At 40.8% G+C, this 17710-nt stretch overlaps 3 protein-coding genes across 3 annotated transcripts in view; 1 reads left to right on the plus strand and 2 right to left on the minus strand.

Moving 5' to 3' along the window:
* LOC141429289 (cilia- and flagella-associated protein 52-like) overlaps positions 1-8913 on the minus strand; it is a 65934-nt gene extending 57021 nt beyond the window's left edge. The window contains exons 1-8 of the mRNA XM_074089578.1: positions 8753-8913; positions 6733-6995; positions 5860-6064; positions 5269-5404; positions 4337-4485; positions 3686-3831; positions 2783-2976; positions 1164-1312 (exon numbers count right to left, since the gene is read on the minus strand). Coding sequence (XP_073945679.1) covers positions 1164-1312; positions 2783-2976; positions 3686-3831; positions 4337-4485; positions 5269-5404; positions 5860-6064; positions 6733-6995; positions 8753-8798 — 1288 coding nt within the window. The 5' untranslated portion in view covers positions 8799-8913. The remainder of the gene's footprint in view (positions 1-1163; positions 1313-2782; positions 2977-3685; positions 3832-4336; positions 4486-5268; positions 5405-5859; positions 6065-6732; positions 6996-8752) is intronic.
* Positions 8914-9663: 750 nt separating this feature from the next.
* On the minus strand, positions 9664-10876 carry Det (baculoviral IAP repeat containing deterin). The gene is made up of 2 exons (XM_074088763.1): positions 10459-10876; positions 9664-10375 (listed from the first exon to the last, which is right to left on the minus strand). The coding sequence occupies exons 1-2, from the start codon at positions 10753-10755 to the stop codon at positions 10250-10252; spliced, it is 423 nt and encodes a 140-aa protein (XP_073944864.1). The 5' UTR covers positions 10756-10876; the 3' UTR covers positions 9664-10249.
* A 1658-nt stretch (positions 10877-12534) lies between these two features.
* LOC141429290 (monocarboxylate transporter 9-like) overlaps positions 12535-17710 on the plus strand; it is a 35431-nt gene continuing 30255 nt past the window's right edge. The window contains exon 1 of the mRNA XM_074089580.1: positions 12535-12949. The gene's annotated coding sequence lies outside the window, so the exon portion shown is untranslated. The remainder of the gene's footprint in view (positions 12950-17710) is intronic.

Below are 17710 nucleotides of genomic sequence, written 5' to 3' on the forward strand. Positions count from 1 at the left end.
AACTAACAAACATACTTATAAACTTCGCATTTCTAATATCAATAAATAAATTTATCTTAAATGTATACTTAACACGAACACCGACATAGCCAGAAGAATTGCGAAACTAAAGGGCAGTGGGCGGGCACATTGCTCGCAGGACTCATGCCGATGGGGTCAGAAGGTTCTCGAATGGCGTCCGCGGACCGGGAGACGAGCTGTCGGTAGGCCTCCAACAAGGTGGAGCGACGACTTGGTTAAGATCGCGGTGGATGCGGAAAGCACAAGACCGGCCTGAGTGGAGAGCCTTGGGGGAGGCCTATGTCCAGCAGTGGACGTCTTTCGGCTGACATGATGATGATGATGATGTATACTTAATTGGTCGTATTTTTGTTGATTTTATTTAATACCGGATTCAAAGTGGGAGGCCTGCCAACGTCGTCTTCCGGTCGGTGGTCGCCACTCGAGAACTTTTCTCCCCCAACGGTTGTCCTTCGAGCGATGTGGCCCGTCCACACTCCAGCTACAATATTGGCTTGACATCTAGGTGCAGGTGGTAGGACCTTGTGCAAGGTCCGTCTAGATTACTACCACTATCTTGCTCGCTAATCCTGCCGTGAAGCAGCAGTGCTTGCACTATTGTGTTTTGGCGTGGAGAGTAAGATAGCCGGTGAAATTACTGGCACTTGAGGTATCCCATGTTAGGCCTCTAGGTTGGCAAGGTGTTGCAGATGTTTATGGGCGGTGGTGATCTCTTACCATCAGGAGACCTACTTGCTCGTTGGCCATCCAGTAGAATAAAAAAAAAGGTACCTTATAGCACTAGACTGGCTGTTTGGAACAAAACGCGCGGCGCATCAATCATCAATATTATTTTGACACAACCCCTGTCACGGGTCAACAAACTATAGTGAAAGGTTCACAAATCTGCGCTGTGTACAAATTTTTTGCGCCGTTTTGACGTAAAGCCGAGTTTAGACTTGCAAGAAAAATCGTGCAAGTTGCATTGCATTGCGGCGCTCGATCAACCACTACAAACTCGTTGGCTTTACGGCCTCGCAATGTAATGCAACTTGCACGATTTTTCTTGAAAGTCTAAACTCGGCTTAAGAAACATGCAGTCTATACACAGATGTCGATAGATATTGGCATGAGTAGATACAGGGTGATGATGGCAGACTGACCGGAGACGATGGACTTGCCGTCGCCGCTGAACAGCACGGCGGAGCACGTGAAGTTGGGCACGGTCACCCGCAGCAGCTCCTGGCACGTGGCCACGCACCACACGCGCACGTCGCCCGCGCCCGCCGTCGCGAACACGCCCGACATGCCTCTAAGGCGCATGACAACATATGCGGATATTATCATTCATCTGTGTACCAGTTCTAATTATTATTTTGAATTCGCCGTTTAGTGTAGCGTGAGGTTCCAAATCTCGCAAATAGTTTTTGCGGTTGCTACGCCGGTTTTTGCAAGAAAACTTCGTGAATTTTTTGCATTCTAAAAATTAAGCACATGCGTCTACGGGGCAATGAATGGCAGACATTGGAAACCGATGACTTGCCGACGGGACTGAACACACTGCGGAGCTGGAACTTGGGCACGGTACCGCAGGAGCACACTCACGCCCGCGCCCGCACGTCGCGCCCGCCATCGCGAAAGGCGCACGACAACAGTGCGGCCATTATGCGGACATCTGTGTACCAGTCTAATTACCGTTCCGTTTTTGTTCGTGCAGTGACAAATAGTCACTACTTTGAAAAAATCTCGTATCTAAAATCAATATGTCAACAAATTTGAACCTTGACTTAATGTTCATAAGGTCCACTCAGAAAAATTATCTACTTTGAGATACGAGTTTTTTTTAAAGTACCTAGTGACGAAATATATCAGACATTCTCATTTATCTGTGTACCAGTCTAATTTAATTACCGTTCCGTTTTCATTCGCGTTAGTGCCTTGAGTCCTTGAGTCCTTGAGTGCAAAGATTAATGAGAGTGGCCGCCATATTTTTTCCAGATCTTTGCCTAATTACCGTGTCACTTTTGCAGGAAAATAAGTGAAACGGTAATTAGATGGGTGCACAGATGAATGACGATTGTAAACCAGCGTCCCAACACGGCTGACATGACATTGCTTGTTGCCATCCATCGAAGTACGTAACACCAATTTTGAACATTTTTAGGCTCCCCCCCTGTCTCCTATTTTACTATGAAAATCGCAATTATCGCGTATTTTGTACCTGTATCAAAAATCACACTAGCGTGTTGATGTGTGGTTTTACAACCGTCTCGAACAGGCTTTAACATCCTTGTTTACCACAAGACCCACCCGAGGGGTATCAGAGGTCCCGCTCCGGGAATGCTGTCCCAGGAAGATGGTTCCATGTTTTGTCGTGCGTGGAGCAAAGCTTCACTTAAAGCGGACGGGTGCTAGATTGCCAACCATCAAATATAATATACCCTATGTCACTCCGACAGTTATGACGAATCTATGACACCTCGCATGTTAAAATCCATCCAGCAGACTGCAGAGAGGATCAAGAAATACGCTTATTCTGAATGGGGCCCAATTTATACTACCTATTCGATGTTTTATTTAAATTATTATTTCTTCCTAATGTGTTTTTCTGTATATCAAATATGTGTCAATAAATCTCTCTCTCTCTCTTTTAATAGATACGCTCGGAAAACATAGCCCTCCTTCGGGCAGTCAGGTAAAAATATAATTACGTTAATCTTACGGCTGTACAGGGTTAATTCCTTTGCCTTTCCCTAAAGAGATCAAAATTAAAAAGTCTCACCTCGGGAACGCGATGTCGTTGATGGCGCAGCGATGGCACGTGACGCATAACAGCGGCAGGAACGTGACCATGTCGATGGCGTATATCTCGCTGTTCCTTGTCCCTGCGAGCAGGAGACGCTTGTCTCCGCGGAGCCCCGGCGCCTCCATCAGCTCGAGGGACGTAATGCAGCCGAGTAGCTTGGTTGTTTTCAACTATAACCATATAATATAAGCTAGTTGATAAAGTAGCATCAATACGAACTTATCCGACAAAATACGACGGCAAAACATTATTCACTATATTTGTACCGATTTCATTCAAATTTCTTTATTTATCCATAGTAATGTTATAAATGCGAAAGTGCATTTGTATGTTTGTCCGTCTTTCACGTCGTAACGGAGCGACGGATCGACGTGATTTTTGACATAAAGATAGTTTATGTGCCAGATAATGACATAGGCTACTTTTTATCCCGGAAAAATGCACAGTTGCCGAGGGAACGGCGCGCGATAGCCGAATTCCACGCGGGCGAAGCCGCGGGCAAAAGCTAGTGTTTTCTAATATTATGTTGAAGTTTCTTGCGTAAAAAAAGTAAGAGTTGAAATAAGAACATCTAAGAAAACTTAACGACTGTATAAACTTTTTTTAATGTAGGTAACCTTATATAGGTATAGTCATTCACGATGACTAGCGTGCCGTGGTTCTTATTACAATGTCATTAATGTCTAATTTTGAAAAAAATCCGCGTCTTCGTCTTCTAGGTATAGCGCGTTAAATTACAACCACTTCTTAGATATAATTTGGCGCGAATTTTTTTGCAACTGTAATTAAAATACACGATGTAATTTGTGCGAATTCCTACTAGATTTTTTACGCTAAGTTATGAGTCGAAGTCTTTTGTTAAAGACGAAATCAACTCACCGCTTTAAAGAACGGCATGTTAGGGTCCAGCAGCCGACCCTTGGGGAACTCGCCCTTCCAGTTGATCTCGTCCAGGACGTCCACGGTGCCATCCCCCGCACCGATCAGCAGGCAGCCGTCCGACATTATCAGGATAGACTCTATGCCTGCGAATAAAAAAAAAACATGCTTGCATTTCAGTTAACCTAAAAAAGTCGTGGTAGAAATTTTCCATGAGCTTTTTGGTGAAGGAAAACAGTCGTACACCAGCAAAGCAGTTTAATGATAAGATAAATGAAGTCCCCAATAAGCACGGGCTCGCGTGGGAACATGTCCAAATATTCTGATACTCAAAGGAGGCCTGTGTCAAGTAGTGCAAGAGCAATCCGCGCTTTCTTGACCAATGTCTACCGTCTACCAGTAGCTCCAGTTAACAACTCAGGATTACCATCAGATCGCCTGAACTTTCACCACTCGCCCACCTCTCTCATTCGTCTTTTGCTCCCTCGCTTCTTTTCATCCTGCTCTGGAACCGATTCAGCACCGACCTTGTCTGTAGCACTTTGACTCTGGCCGCTTGCCCTTCTTCCAGGGGCCGCACTTGGCAGCCGATGAGCGCCGGTTTACGTGCGTTACCTAACCCCGCTGCCTCTAGTCCCAGTTAGCACCGACCTTGGCTGTAGCACTGCGACTCTGGCCGCTTGCCCTTCTTCCAGGGGCCGCACTTGGCGAGGCAGCCGATGAGTGTCGGCTTGCAGTGCGCCACCGACGCCACTGGGTCAGACGGGTAGTTGATGGAGAACTTTATCATGTCGCCCGTGCTGGAATAAATTAATTGTGGTTAATTTTTAACGGCCTTAATTTAAAACTGATTTGGAAAAATCTTTATTAGTTTGGGAGAGCGTATTGCCTTAAATTTGAAGAAAAAGGACCATCCGTAAATCCGTAAGGAATTTAACTGTTCTTTGAAGAAGAAGAAGCTTTTTTTTTGTTAAAATGACAAGATTATTCAAATTTGAGATGGAAGCAAAGCCTTTCTTGAATAACCAGCCAACGCCAAGTGCGAGTCGATTAGAACACGATGCGTTTTAGTTTAGTCTCTACACCATAAAGGTTCAGTTGAGGATAGGATTGTTACAGAAAAAGGACAGATGGCAAAAAGTGACTTCAATTTAGTTGTTTCTTCAAAAACCACACCCTTGTTCTAAAAAGCAAGAGACGGCGCTAGCGTGGACACCTGGAATGTTCTTGTTTTTTTGCTCATTTAAAACTCGTCATCTAATGTGTAGTGTGCCGGCATGGAGCCTCGCAAAATTTATCTTTATCAAAATTTGTGTCCTGTGCCGTCACTGACTCTATCTAAGACCATTTATTTAGTGACCAGGTAGTGTAGCTCGGGTGACACTCTTTCCCGGCCCGGATAACACCGACATGGAAATACCGGCCCCGTTTTTTGTGTACACGCCCATAGAAACTGACAGGAGCTTCTATGGGCGTGTACACGAAAAACAGGGTCAGTATTTCCATGTCGGTGTTATCCGGGCCGGGAAAGAGTGTCACCCATGTAGCACCATAAGCCCCCGCCGCCTACTTGAAGTACTCACGTGGTGCCGGCGATGCCCCAGGCGTCGTCTTTGCTGACGGCGATGCAGCGCACACTCCGGCGCAGCTTGCCGAGCGACACGTCCACCACGTCCAGGGCTTTGCTCTCCGCGCGGACGTTCCACACGCGCAGATTGGCTGGAACACAATGAACATTTAATACAACACATAGGTACATATAGGTTCTGGAGCATTTTAAAAAGTAAAAAAAAAAAAAATGCAAACGCTTCTTGTGGACTTGCATTAAATTGTTATCCTAACTATTAGTCGATTCTGATTGAACAAAATAACCCTACCGTGAAAATAAGCTTCAGTATAAAAGCATATTATTATTGGAGACTAAGGAAATTTTGCGGCCCCCCCCCCCTAAAAATTGTATGTTCTACAATATATGCCCCGTTTACCTATGAAGCAGGATCCCTTGCGGGTGTTTGCCCTACACACTACATATACCTTGTGTTTCATGTAGGTGTCTTTGTGTAGTGTGTATGACAAAACAAGCGCGGGCGATCTGACCTAAATAATCTGACTTGCCCCTACCCTAGGCCAGAAGCTGGGTACGCCCCTGGTTACCTGTGTTGTTGTACACTCACAGTCTCCGCCGGTAACGAACGAGTTGACCCTCAGCGTGAGCGCGCAGAGCGTGACGGCGTCCCCAGTGGTGAGGCGGGCGGCGGCGGCGGTGCCGGTGGCGGCGCCCTTCACGCAGTCCCAGAGCACCACGCAGCCGTCGTCCCGCCCGCCCAGCGATATCATGTAGCGCTCATCAGCTGAGAAGGTCAGGGCTTCCACTCGGACCTGGAGAGTTGCCATGTCTCAGAATCTGTCCCGACTCCCAGCCCCGGATCTACGATTTTTTCGAGCCGGGGCAAAACCTTGATGGCGTCCTTCAGTGTTTGAGAAAACCTGTTAAAACTGCCAGTGAGTAGCATTTTTCTTCTTTTCTTCTTCATTTCTTGTCCCAAGGATTTGGTGCCCCCATGAAACTGCCACCCGGGGCAAGTGCCCCGCGTTTGCCCCCCTTAGATCCGGGTGCCGACTCCTGAGACTTCAGGGGGGCTACTACGAAAATCGTATCGTACCGTCCCTCTCACTCTCGTATCAAATAAATTTAGCGTAAGCGGGGCGGCAAGATACGAAGCTCGAATTTTGCACTTCGTAGTAGGTATGTTCATGATTTTAACTCCCTGACTTCATTGCGGCCGGTTATGGCTGCGTTTCTAACAGTCTAACAGATATGTACGAGGATGTGTTGGAGATTAATAATATTACGCCGAAAAGACAGAGAACCGTTTACCTGAATACTTCCTTCCTCCCTGCCCACCATACCTATACGTGGTGTCCACCAGCGGTTATTTCTCCATTGATTGATAATTTTTATAAATGGTACATATTGTGATGCCATCTTTGTTTATTCGGAGAAAACAAACAGAGACGGCATCACACTTTAACTTGTCAACACTTACCTTATGCAGCTCATGCGTCCCAAGCATAATCTTCTTCTTAAAATCCCACACTATCGCCGAAGCTTTGAACCCGATATGATTGATCTGTCCTGAGCCGATGTAAGTCCCCAGCGGGGACACGGCGACACTAGACACGCTGTTTGTGTGGCCACTAAGGAACGCCATCTGTTTCGTCTTCCAGTGCTGGATGCAGACCTTGTTACCCATCGGGTAGACTATGTGCTCCCCGTTTGGGTGGACCTTGAGGCCGCGGATTGCAGAACCTGAGCGGAAAAGAACAGAATTATTATTATTTTTAGTTTTTATCTAACAGCTGGCAAACGAGAAGGCGCATCACGATGGTAAGTGTTAACCGCCGCCCATGGACACCTACACAGCATTATTAGGGCGATACACTCGCCTTTTGAAGGTACCCAAATCATAGCTAGATGGAAAAACCCCAGCAGCGAGACCATTCCATATTTTGCACGTGTGAGGTAGAAACGAACATTTAAACCGCACAGTGGAAGAGCACTAATCATCGAGAGGGTGCAGGTGAAAACCACCCTTATGCCGAGTGCTACGGTGATGGAACTTAGCAGCTGGGATGAGATTGAAGAGTTCGTCGCAACACCCCATTGTAGATCCTATAAAAACGCAGAGCACAAGTCTCTGCGTAGGGCCAAAGGACCAAGTTTCCCAGAAAGTATTGGATCGCCGATAATACGAGCTGCCCTACGCTGCAGTCGATCAAGTGGAAGCAGCTGATACTGAGGGGCTCCAGCCCAAAGGTGAGAGCAATACTCGAAGTGAGGACGAACCTGAGCCTTGTAGAGCTCAATTAGGTCCAGAACAGAATCCATTTTTCCAGCGGCAGCGCGGGACCTAAATTTGGCGTGATCAAGGTAAATGTTTAGAGTCCCTAACATGATGGCACACCACACATTAGATGACGGATTTTTAAATAAGCAAAAAATGAGAAACTTCCGAGGCGCGAGACCCTTTGGCCCACGTCGCCTACGCCTCCTCTGCATTTTACCAGTTTGAAATTTCTGGTGTGTTATGAGGTAAGTATACAGCGCTGTAACTAGAGCGGTACCCAGATGTGCCCCGGAACAGGGCGTAGCAATGACCAGCAGGGCTTCTACTAACTAAACTCGAAGTTCGTATCGTACCGTCCCTCTCGCTCTAAATAGTATAAAATTCAGAGGGACCGCACGACACGAACATCAATTAGTTTCGAGTTTCGTAGTAGCCCCAGACCAGAACAGAATTTCGTACGCAGTGCATAACGCCGCGCGGTCTCTGACCTACCAATTGTTCTGATTCTTTTCTATTGAACAGAATACAAACAGCCCGATGGCATGCTATTGCGAGAGAGAGGCTACAATATATCTCTTTCCAGGCCCACCCTGGGGACCGAAGTCTGAAGGAAGAGCGTCAGTTGTATATATTCGTCCGAGTTGAAAAACTTCGATGGCGCGATGTAGGATTTGGAGTTTCTATATTTGCTCACTAGATGGCGCCGCGCTAGGAGTAGCCGCTCTACTACGAATCTGCAGGGCTACTGCGACATTCGAAATTCTTATCGTACCGTCCCTCTCACTGTCGTATAAAATAAAACTAGCAACAGCGGGACGGTACGATACGAACTTCGATTTTCAGTGGCAGTCAATTTTTTTATGCCCGCGCTTGTTCTATCATACACACACTACATGAACTGAACATGAAGACACCTAAAGTATGTCTATGTAGTATGTAGGGAAAACGTACTATTTTCAGGACGGGCGTCCGCCCTCCCCTGCCCCCCCCCCCTCCTCCCACCGCCTGGGTACGGGTATGACTGTTACCTAGCCATCCTTGAAAATTGACAAAAGTTTTCACAGAACTAGCAATAGGTAGGTTGATTTAATAACTGAGACTAGTCAAAGATCTCTCTTCCTCAGATCACAGAGCGACTTATTTAGACTTATAGCTAAGATATACACTTTTTAAAAAACAAGAAAATTATCACAACAAAAAAATTAAACCACTAACTTACCATCAAATCCGATGATAGCATAAGCTTCCAAATTCTTAACATCCATCTCAGTCACTAAATCAATTCAGTCTTTTATTTTATACTGTAAAACAAAAATCTAAGTACTAAAAGTTACTGCCACAAAAATAATGTTTGTTACTTATGACAGTAGTATTATTTTGTTTGATGGTTGCTAGGATACTGATGATGGATACCATAGATACAAAGATGTAACAAGTGGGGCATAAGCACATTTGTTTCTTTTTCATTCTAAATATACTTTATCTCTGTCGCACAAACAGGTATTTTTTTTTACTGTGCTGTGGTGCATAATATTAGTGTCTTCTTAAAATGGCAAAAAGTACACTATACATTTTTGACACCTATTATAAAACATTTTTATAGTTTAGTTATTAGTTTGTTTTACTTTTATTCATATTTTTAAATTAGTCTAATTTTAATGTATTTTTATGTGTATCCAATATGACAGTAAATAGATACAATGAGTCAAAAACATGAAGAATCAGTAAAATGCAACACAAGTGCGCTCATACAAATAATTATAAACATTTTTATCAAATAAAATTTAAATATGTATTCCTCAACTCTCAAAATTTAATTTATTATGAGTTTACATACATAAAAAAGAACTAACTTAAGATAGCTTAACTAACTGTAACAATGAAAATAAATGATTGATTGATCTTTTTATGCAAAGTATGCCATTTCATACTGAAACAAGCAACAGCTGTGTGGACACTGATGAAATGATGAAGGGTTTCTATTGGTTCATGAGAAATACATTTCTCGCACATCTCTGGTGGAAACAGAGACAATTTAGTCTATATTAGTCATAAGTTTATTCTATTATACTTATTAAAATTATAAATTGATACATTTGTTTGGGGCAGATCTTTATTAAAACACAGTCACTTATTATAAGTATTTATTTTATAAAATTACACACCACAGTAACAGTAACTAAAATTATCTACCATAGTATTTCATTATATTATATGATATTTCTAGTCCATATTCATCACAATGTTACACAATTAATCTTGATTAAAAAAAAACACAGGCATGGCCAGCAGAGGAGAAAAGAGGCTGCAGGTTTCCCTGAAATGTTGAAAATAATGTAGCTACATTAATATAGTATGTATTTTCTTTTATGGCCTATTGATAACCCTCCCCAATATTATTGGGCTATGCTCATGAAATAAGTAGCCTTCTTCGTCTTCCAATGAAATAAAGAAAGAAAGAATGCTTAGTAAAAGCATGTCCTTTCAATTTGCATATCTCCTTACTACCCTCTTCACTGCCAGAGTCATCCAGTCGGTAAAGCCAATGGAATGCCTCACACACCACGGTCATCTATACATGACCAACATTCAACTCGAAATTAATCCTTCTGCAAGTCATTTTATGATTGAAATGTGACGCTGATTAAAAATTGAGATGTTATAAATAAAACATAAAGATTGATGTTAGGTCCAGTGTGCCCATGGCATATATCTCTCAGAGTTTCAAACAGCTTCGTCTGACAGCCTTGGCTTTCTGGTCTATTAGGTCCTTGAAGGTATCTGCAGATTGCTTCAGCTCATTGGTCATATACTGTTTAACCACAGATAGGAATTCCGAGAACTGAAATAACAATGATTCAAAATACTATTACTGTGCAAACCGAAAGATAATAGCATAAAATAAATCCTTATGTTGACGCTTACCAAAAGATCGTCCTCCTTTTTTCCCAGTTGTACAAACGCGCACTTGGGCGCGTGGCTTTTGTGCTCTGCCCAGGGGTCGTCACTCGCCTCCCAGCCATCCAACTCCTTGCCACACAGGAAGCATTTGGCAGCGTCAGCGTCTTCGTCGCCTGTAGACACTGAATAAAATCCGGCTTCAGCCATGTTACGCACGTTACACTTATTCTTGTCATCAAACGGCCAATTTGTGAATGTCTTCAGCCTTTCATCGACTGAATATAATATTTTGCTTTCCACGCGCATTTCTGTCGCTTTCATTCTAATAAGTGGAAGCGTGTTACAAGGAAAACAAAGTTTCTTAGCAAGATTTACGTAGAGTAGAGAAGAGAACCGAACCGACGTTTCTTCAGCGACCGTTGATATTTTCGAAATATAAATACAAATGTCAGTGTCAGTGTCAGCGGACTACGATACGAAACTCGAAAATCGAAGTTCGTATCGTAGTCGTACCGTTCCTCTCACTCTCAAATAATATAAGCGTCAGCGGGACGGTACAGTCACCAGCATTCATATCTGCCTCAGCGTAGCATGCAAAAATATCTGACACGTCTTTCCGGTCCTAGAAATAGAGTCGTATCAGATATTTATGCACGCTTGTTGTGTCAGATATTGGTGCTGGTGACTGTACGATACGAACTTCGATTTTCGAGTTTCGTAGTAGCCCAGCGGAGCTGTGAAATTTAAAACCCAAGTAAATTTTTCTATGCAATGATTAAGTGTATTTTTGTATGAATTTCACTGAATAAAAAAAGTACTTAAGTAGTTTAAGTTAATAAATTCCGGCCGCAATTTTCGGCAATCATATTTTATGACCATTGCTGAATATAGTTGCTGGCTAACATGGTTTAACTCCAAATCCAATACCACAGACAGGGAGCTAAATACCATAGACGACACTACGACAGTACCAATGAAGGATTTTTTTGGGACGATTGTTTCCTATTAATTCTCGTTGTATTTGAAATCTAAATTCTTTTTTATAACTCATCATTCAAAAGAATTTTCGATTGTTCCCATTGTTCCCGATTCCCTGGCAAATATACACCTGATAAATGTCACTTTAGATCATAGATTAATCATAGACCTCAGTCATAGACTCAATCAAACGAGCATAACGAACGAGCACTTTTGTTGTTTTACTTTTTTTAATTTAACTACACTGCTCCAGCGTTTCACAAAAATGCTCAAATCGTTTTGTAACTATTCTAACTGTTTAGAACAATGAACACTTCTTTCGCAGTCAGTGGTCAGCCAATCAGCGAGCGTCCTGGCTTTCGCTCTTTTATTAAGGCGCGGCCACATGCAGTCGCTCGACACTCGTTCGTTTCCAGCGTCAATTCTGCTGGGCTACTACGAAACACGAAACTCGAAGTTCGTGTCGTGCGATCCCTCTGATACTTATACTATTTAACACCAGAGCGAGAGAGACGGCACGATACGAACTTCGAGTTTCGAGTTTCGTAGTAGCCCTGCAGGTCACGTTACATTATAGCGATAAAGCTGAAAATGTTGAGTTTTATCGCGTGCAAAACAAACCTCTTCAATTTCAGAAAACACACGGTTTTTTTTTTCATTCACTCCAATTTATTTTATTTTTACTACTGCCGCAACTGCTACTAAATGAGATTAAGAAATCAGCTTTAGCTTTAGTTCATCATCCCAGCCTATATAGCTTTAGTTATATAGCTTTAGTTATTTAGCTTTAGTTATTTTAATTTAATATAGAAGTTTTAGTCCTATGGATATTTTGTATTTTCTTGATAAATAATAATTGCTTCCAAGACCAAAATTATTTCTGCAAGCAGCCATCTTGACGCTGCAGGGCTACTACGAAACTCGAAGTTCGTGTCATGCTGTCCCTCTCACACTTGACGACGACGACGACGACTTGACGTTGCTTTGTTGAGTCGCGGGAAATTCAAAATAGGGTCACGTGACACGATTTATCGCTGCAATAGAATAGAGCGATGAGCGACTGCATGTGGCCGCGCCTTTAGAAACTTCTGTCTCTTGCTTGCTGGCTTGCTTGCTGTCAGTTTCATACCCGATCCGATTCCGATTCCATTCCGAAGTGTTCCGAACCAACTCGCCCGACTGATCATAATCTATCTATACGAACAATCGAGCAAAATTCAGTTTAGCAGATTTAGCATTGCAGAAGTCTACAGGCTTTTATTTGCGTTTTCTTTTGCTATATTAAATAATCAGATCAGATCGTATTTTCACACAAACTAACAGCAAACAACTATTTTGCTGTTTATCTAGCGAGTATTTACGAGCTCTTCCCTAAAAAAAAACGAACCAAAGTGCCTAACGTTTTAAATCGTCTTTTGTTAGTTTTTGCAAGTAATTAGCGCTTTCTTCTGTTTTCGTGACCTTTTCGTGAATATACGCGGGAAAAGCGATGGTCGGAGCTGTTTTCTAGCACAGTCCGGTTTTCTAAAGTATTTTGGTAAGTACAATTTATTTTGTTATCTTTAATTTTCTCTTTGTCAGTCATCTAAACGAAAGCCATAATTTCAATAAATTTGCATAGAACTTTATGAAAAAGGAACGTTTTTTGTGGTTACCTTAAATTAACACGTGTTTTTATTGGCTAGCCTACTTTTCGTTGAGTAGCTAAGTAATTATAATAATAAGACTATTTGACCTTCTTTGCTTTTCTTACGTTATAAAATAAAATGTTCTTGGAACATATTTAATTTTTAAATAATAATCTGTACACCATGGCTTAGGGTCCCTCTTCTAAGATACTACACTAACAGTGTAGATGTGATTGTAGGTTAAGGATCAGTAGTGAAACTTCAGTACAATTTTATGGGAAAATCATTAACATCTATGTACCTTACGGTAGACTTGCTGTTTGGAACAAAACGCGCGGCGCATCAATCATCAATTTTACTTTGACACAACCCCTGTCACGGACATCAACCGACTATAGTGAAACTGCGCTGTGAACAAATTTTGTGCACCGTTTTGATGTAGGAAACATGCAGTCTATACCAGTGGTGGGCAAACTTTCTTGATAGGGGCCAAAAAGTGTCATGTATATTTTAGAGGAGGGCCAGTTATACAAAAATATATATTTTTTTTAATTTTTAATCACCTCACTACCCTCTACTACCCTGCTAGTCTAACTGACTCCTTTACCCATGCATCTATTACTTATTCTATTTTATATTAAGTACAGGGTGATCAAAAAAGTATTATTTGTAGCGGGCCATATGGGTACTATTAATTTCGAAGGTACTTCAGCCGCCCGGAGTTGGCCCGCGGGCCGTACTTTGCCCATCACTGGCCTATACATAAATGTCAATGGAGGAAATATTGTTGGTTTCTCTTTGCCATAGTTGGTAGTAGACAGTGCTGCTGTGCTGACCACTCTCACATCAAGTTCTTTAAAAACAAACAAATGTGTATTAACAATTTTTAAAGAAAATAAAAGTCTCACGCATAATTATTGTTGACACATGAACATATATATTAAGAACAGTCCAATCACACCACATTTTTAATTTTCATTCAATTTTTATGGAATAATCAAGAAAAACTAACAAAAATGCAACATGGTATTCTTAATTGCCTTTTACAACACCCATGGGAAGAGATAGGTCTATCCTATTCTAAAACTAGGCAACGCATGGTCTAGAAAGAGTAGCGAAGAGAGTACATAAAGCATTTAAAAAATAATGTAATTAGAAGATGGACATAAACCTTTCTTTAGTGTCCCATACCATAGACTACCAAGACAAATTTTAGTCTCTTAAATGTAATAAGATAACACTGATTTTATTGTACTTATTAGGAAAAAAAAACTCAATTGCAAGTCGGACTTGCATACTGAGGTTTGCATTCATCTCTGAATAAGCGAAATAAGCGGTCTGATTTTTTTTCCGTGGCATAACTTAAATGTACCTGCTTGCCTGAGTTGCTGAACTCTACAAAAAGAAACAGCTCATAAAAACGTCTTAAAAGATCTGCTTTAACCTCCTGCGGCCCACCATACAATAAAATATGACATGGAAATTTAAAACTTAATGTCTCATAGATAAAGTTGAATTTGATTTTTGTAAATTTGAATGATACAGAGAAAATGACATAAAATCCTTTTTCAAAAGATATAAGTTCTATTGCTAACAATGTGTACTAGTATTATCACTAGTATTACCAGCATAGATAGTTTTTCCTTTTTATATATTAATATGTCCCTGTCTCCTCTCCTCTTCAATGGTGTGATGGCAACTACAAACAATTACTCTTTGTTAAATATTTCTACTTCAATATCAAAATAATAATAGCTTATCATAGTTAACTAACATTCCTACTAATTTTCTAATTGATTAAATTAAAACTTATTAAGTAATCTAATAATCTCACTTAATCTTTTAATTCCACTTAATTATTACACATATAAATAATCCTAAGAGATTAGATAATTATTATGAGTTACTGTTTTAAAACTATGACCAATAAGAAAATTAAATCATAAATCCAACTATTGTAATTATTCTAATTATCAATTTCTTAGCACAAAGATTAAGCATTGCCATACAGCGTGGTAATGCTGCCAGCCTTCTGGGCACCTTACCACCTGGCAGTGATTTTGGGCAACTTTTTTATTTATAATTTTAGTTTGTATATAGTTTTAGTTACCTTTATTATGTTTTATATTATACAGGCATTGTGTGATAATAATAGAAATTATGTAAGTTTATTTTTTCAAATCAACTGGATTGAATATTCAAATTGTGTATGCGTATTTAAAATACAGTACAGTCAAGGACTTAAATTCATAAGCCACAATGGAATCTTTTCAAAGGAAAAGTCTTTACGATTTTCCTTGTTAATTAATGCGATGTCACTATGACGTTTACTGTGAAATGGTTCCACGGTGGCTCATGAATTAAATAAATAAAAATCATTTATTATCAGGCGTTTAAAATCCATAGATGACAACATTACAATTAGTCCTTGACCATACATAAATTTTTTAAAAGGTGCCACACTTGACTGAATTTTAGTTGAATCACACAATGTTTATAGTCTGATTGTGGAAAGTTGATAAAAAGTATAAAAATCAGGGGGATCTTAACTCATCAAAATGCGGCCCGCTAATTATTTGTATCAATAAAAACTATAACTTTAACAAGTATCAACTTGAAAAACCGAAAACAACACGCGAAAACCCAAGCCACACGCTCGACGCTCATCCATCACGAAATGGCAATATGACCGCGCGTCCGCTCGCTCGCCCGACCGCGCGTTTGACAACAACTAAATGCCTGGTACCACGAAACGATCACGCGGTGACAAGCGACGCCCCTCATTCATACGCGTATAGTTTGCGATTTAGCGCCAGTCGCTATTCCGAGACTATAATAATGTATAATAATAGGTTTTTTAGAATCGGTGTAATCCCGCCCAGTGGACACGCAGCTTTAATCCCCTATATTTTCCCTTTCTGCTCTATGTAAGTGGAACTTTATCGTTGGTCATAAAATAAATCAGTCGTCGAATTTATCGTCGTTTCGGGTTCCGTTCAGAAATGGAATAACAAGTTTCAACGATCATAGTTTCAAAGAGAGTTAAGATTTTCGATTTATGGAATTGTTCTAAATCATGGTGTTTCTCCAGTCGCATTTGTGCCTACCGCCATTTATACATACTTTATATACTTATATTATACACGTGAAAGTACTGCCTCTGCCTCTCCGTCTTGTACTTTTTACGCCTGAAGTACTCAACCGATTTTCTCGTGGTTTGAGGTCAGGAGATCCGGGAAAGACATAGGTAAGGATATTTTTTATCCGGTACCACTACCATGAGTTTACAGTGACCGTACTCGATAGCGACGGCGTAAATTATATGTAGAGGCGCTGTACAATTCTCCATACAAATAATTTACGCCGTCGCTATCGAGTACGGTCACTGTTAACTCATGGTAGTGGTACGGGAAAATTATATAGGGCTAAGTATAAGTGAATTCTTCACAAGTCGCGGGCAACACCAGGTATTATGTATACAGCGTGTATTTTTGATATAACCTCAAACTTTAAAATGAAGTCTCAGTAAAAGAGGTAAAATACACTAGCTGTCTCAATTATAGAGGTAAAATCGAAAGATCAAAGAACTAATCCCAGATATAGAGGTTTGTTTTATCCCACTAACAGAGGTAATTCAGTGCTAAATTATCGGGACCTCACCAAGAGTTCCAGCTATGGAGGTTTCTCACTTATCCAGGTCCCACTTAACCAAGTTTTACTGTACCTATTTAGCTATTTAAAGCGGAATAAAAAAAAACTCGTTAAAATAAACGAAGTGTGGCTACAGCACTTGATTACTTCGGTGAGGTGAGACGAAATTCATTTGTATTTCTTTCATTATTTCGCGAAAAAACAATCTCATCTGGCAAACGGATTAAAACCGTTTATATTGATGTCTTTATTGTTATTGTTTTACTGGTCTTAAACACTAAAAACAATAAAGACATCAATTATAGACTGATTTAATCCGTCTTTACCCCCTAAAAGACATAGTTTGACCCTAATAATGTAAAGCTTACGTTCATAGTCTGGCTGGAATTCTCTTTGAGCGCTAAAGCTATACTGAATTTTGTTTTAGGGTTTCATACCTAAAGGGCTACTAAGTAAGGCCCGCCCCGTTGTCTCTCCGTCTTTCGTTGGACTGTATCTTAAGAATGGTAATAGGCACAGAGAAAGTTGGGCAAGTGTAAGTGTTACAGTAGTAACATAGTTATTTGTTGTGAATCATGACATAGCTACGATTTTTTTTCTTAACTTGTGCTCTGAGGCCTGATTTCTTTGATAATTCTGTCTCAACGGTAAGTAATGTACTTACCTATAGATTTTGTTCTGATGATTCTTATTGATCGTGTCATGTCAAGATAGAAACTTGATTTATCTACTATTCTAGGGAAAACTACAACCTTTATTTGGACAGAAAAATACGGTCACAGGTACCCTAAGCAGACAGCAGTATTACATATAGACTATACCTACCTACTAGCATACAAATATAAAAACTTATCCAACCGTAACGTTTTTACGTCGAGGTAAGTTGGTACTTACTAATTTTTCTGCAAAAGTTTTGTTGTTTAGCGTACCTACCTCCACGCGTTCTGAAGTGATTCTTCTCGCTCGAGATAGAAAATCCGGAATTCTAAAAAACCAAGTAATATTGGTAATATCACTCT

Source organism: Choristoneura fumiferana, chromosome 6 (genome assembly GCF_025370935.1).
Source record: "Choristoneura fumiferana chromosome 6, NRCan_CFum_1, whole genome shotgun sequence".
In the NCBI taxonomy this organism is placed as follows: domain Eukaryota; kingdom Metazoa; phylum Arthropoda; class Insecta; order Lepidoptera; family Tortricidae; genus Choristoneura; species Choristoneura fumiferana.

What these genes read in the sequence shown, in the direction of transcription:
- Det (XM_074088763.1), bottom strand. Translation starts at nt 10,755, where the DNA reads ATGAAAGCGACAGAAATGCGCGTGGAAAGCAAAATATTATATTCAGTC. An exon ending in AAAAGGAGGACGATCTTTTG is followed by an intron (nt 10,376 to 10,458) that starts GTAAGCGTCAAC and finishes TTGTTATTTCAG; the next exon opens with TTCTCGGAATTCCTATCTGT.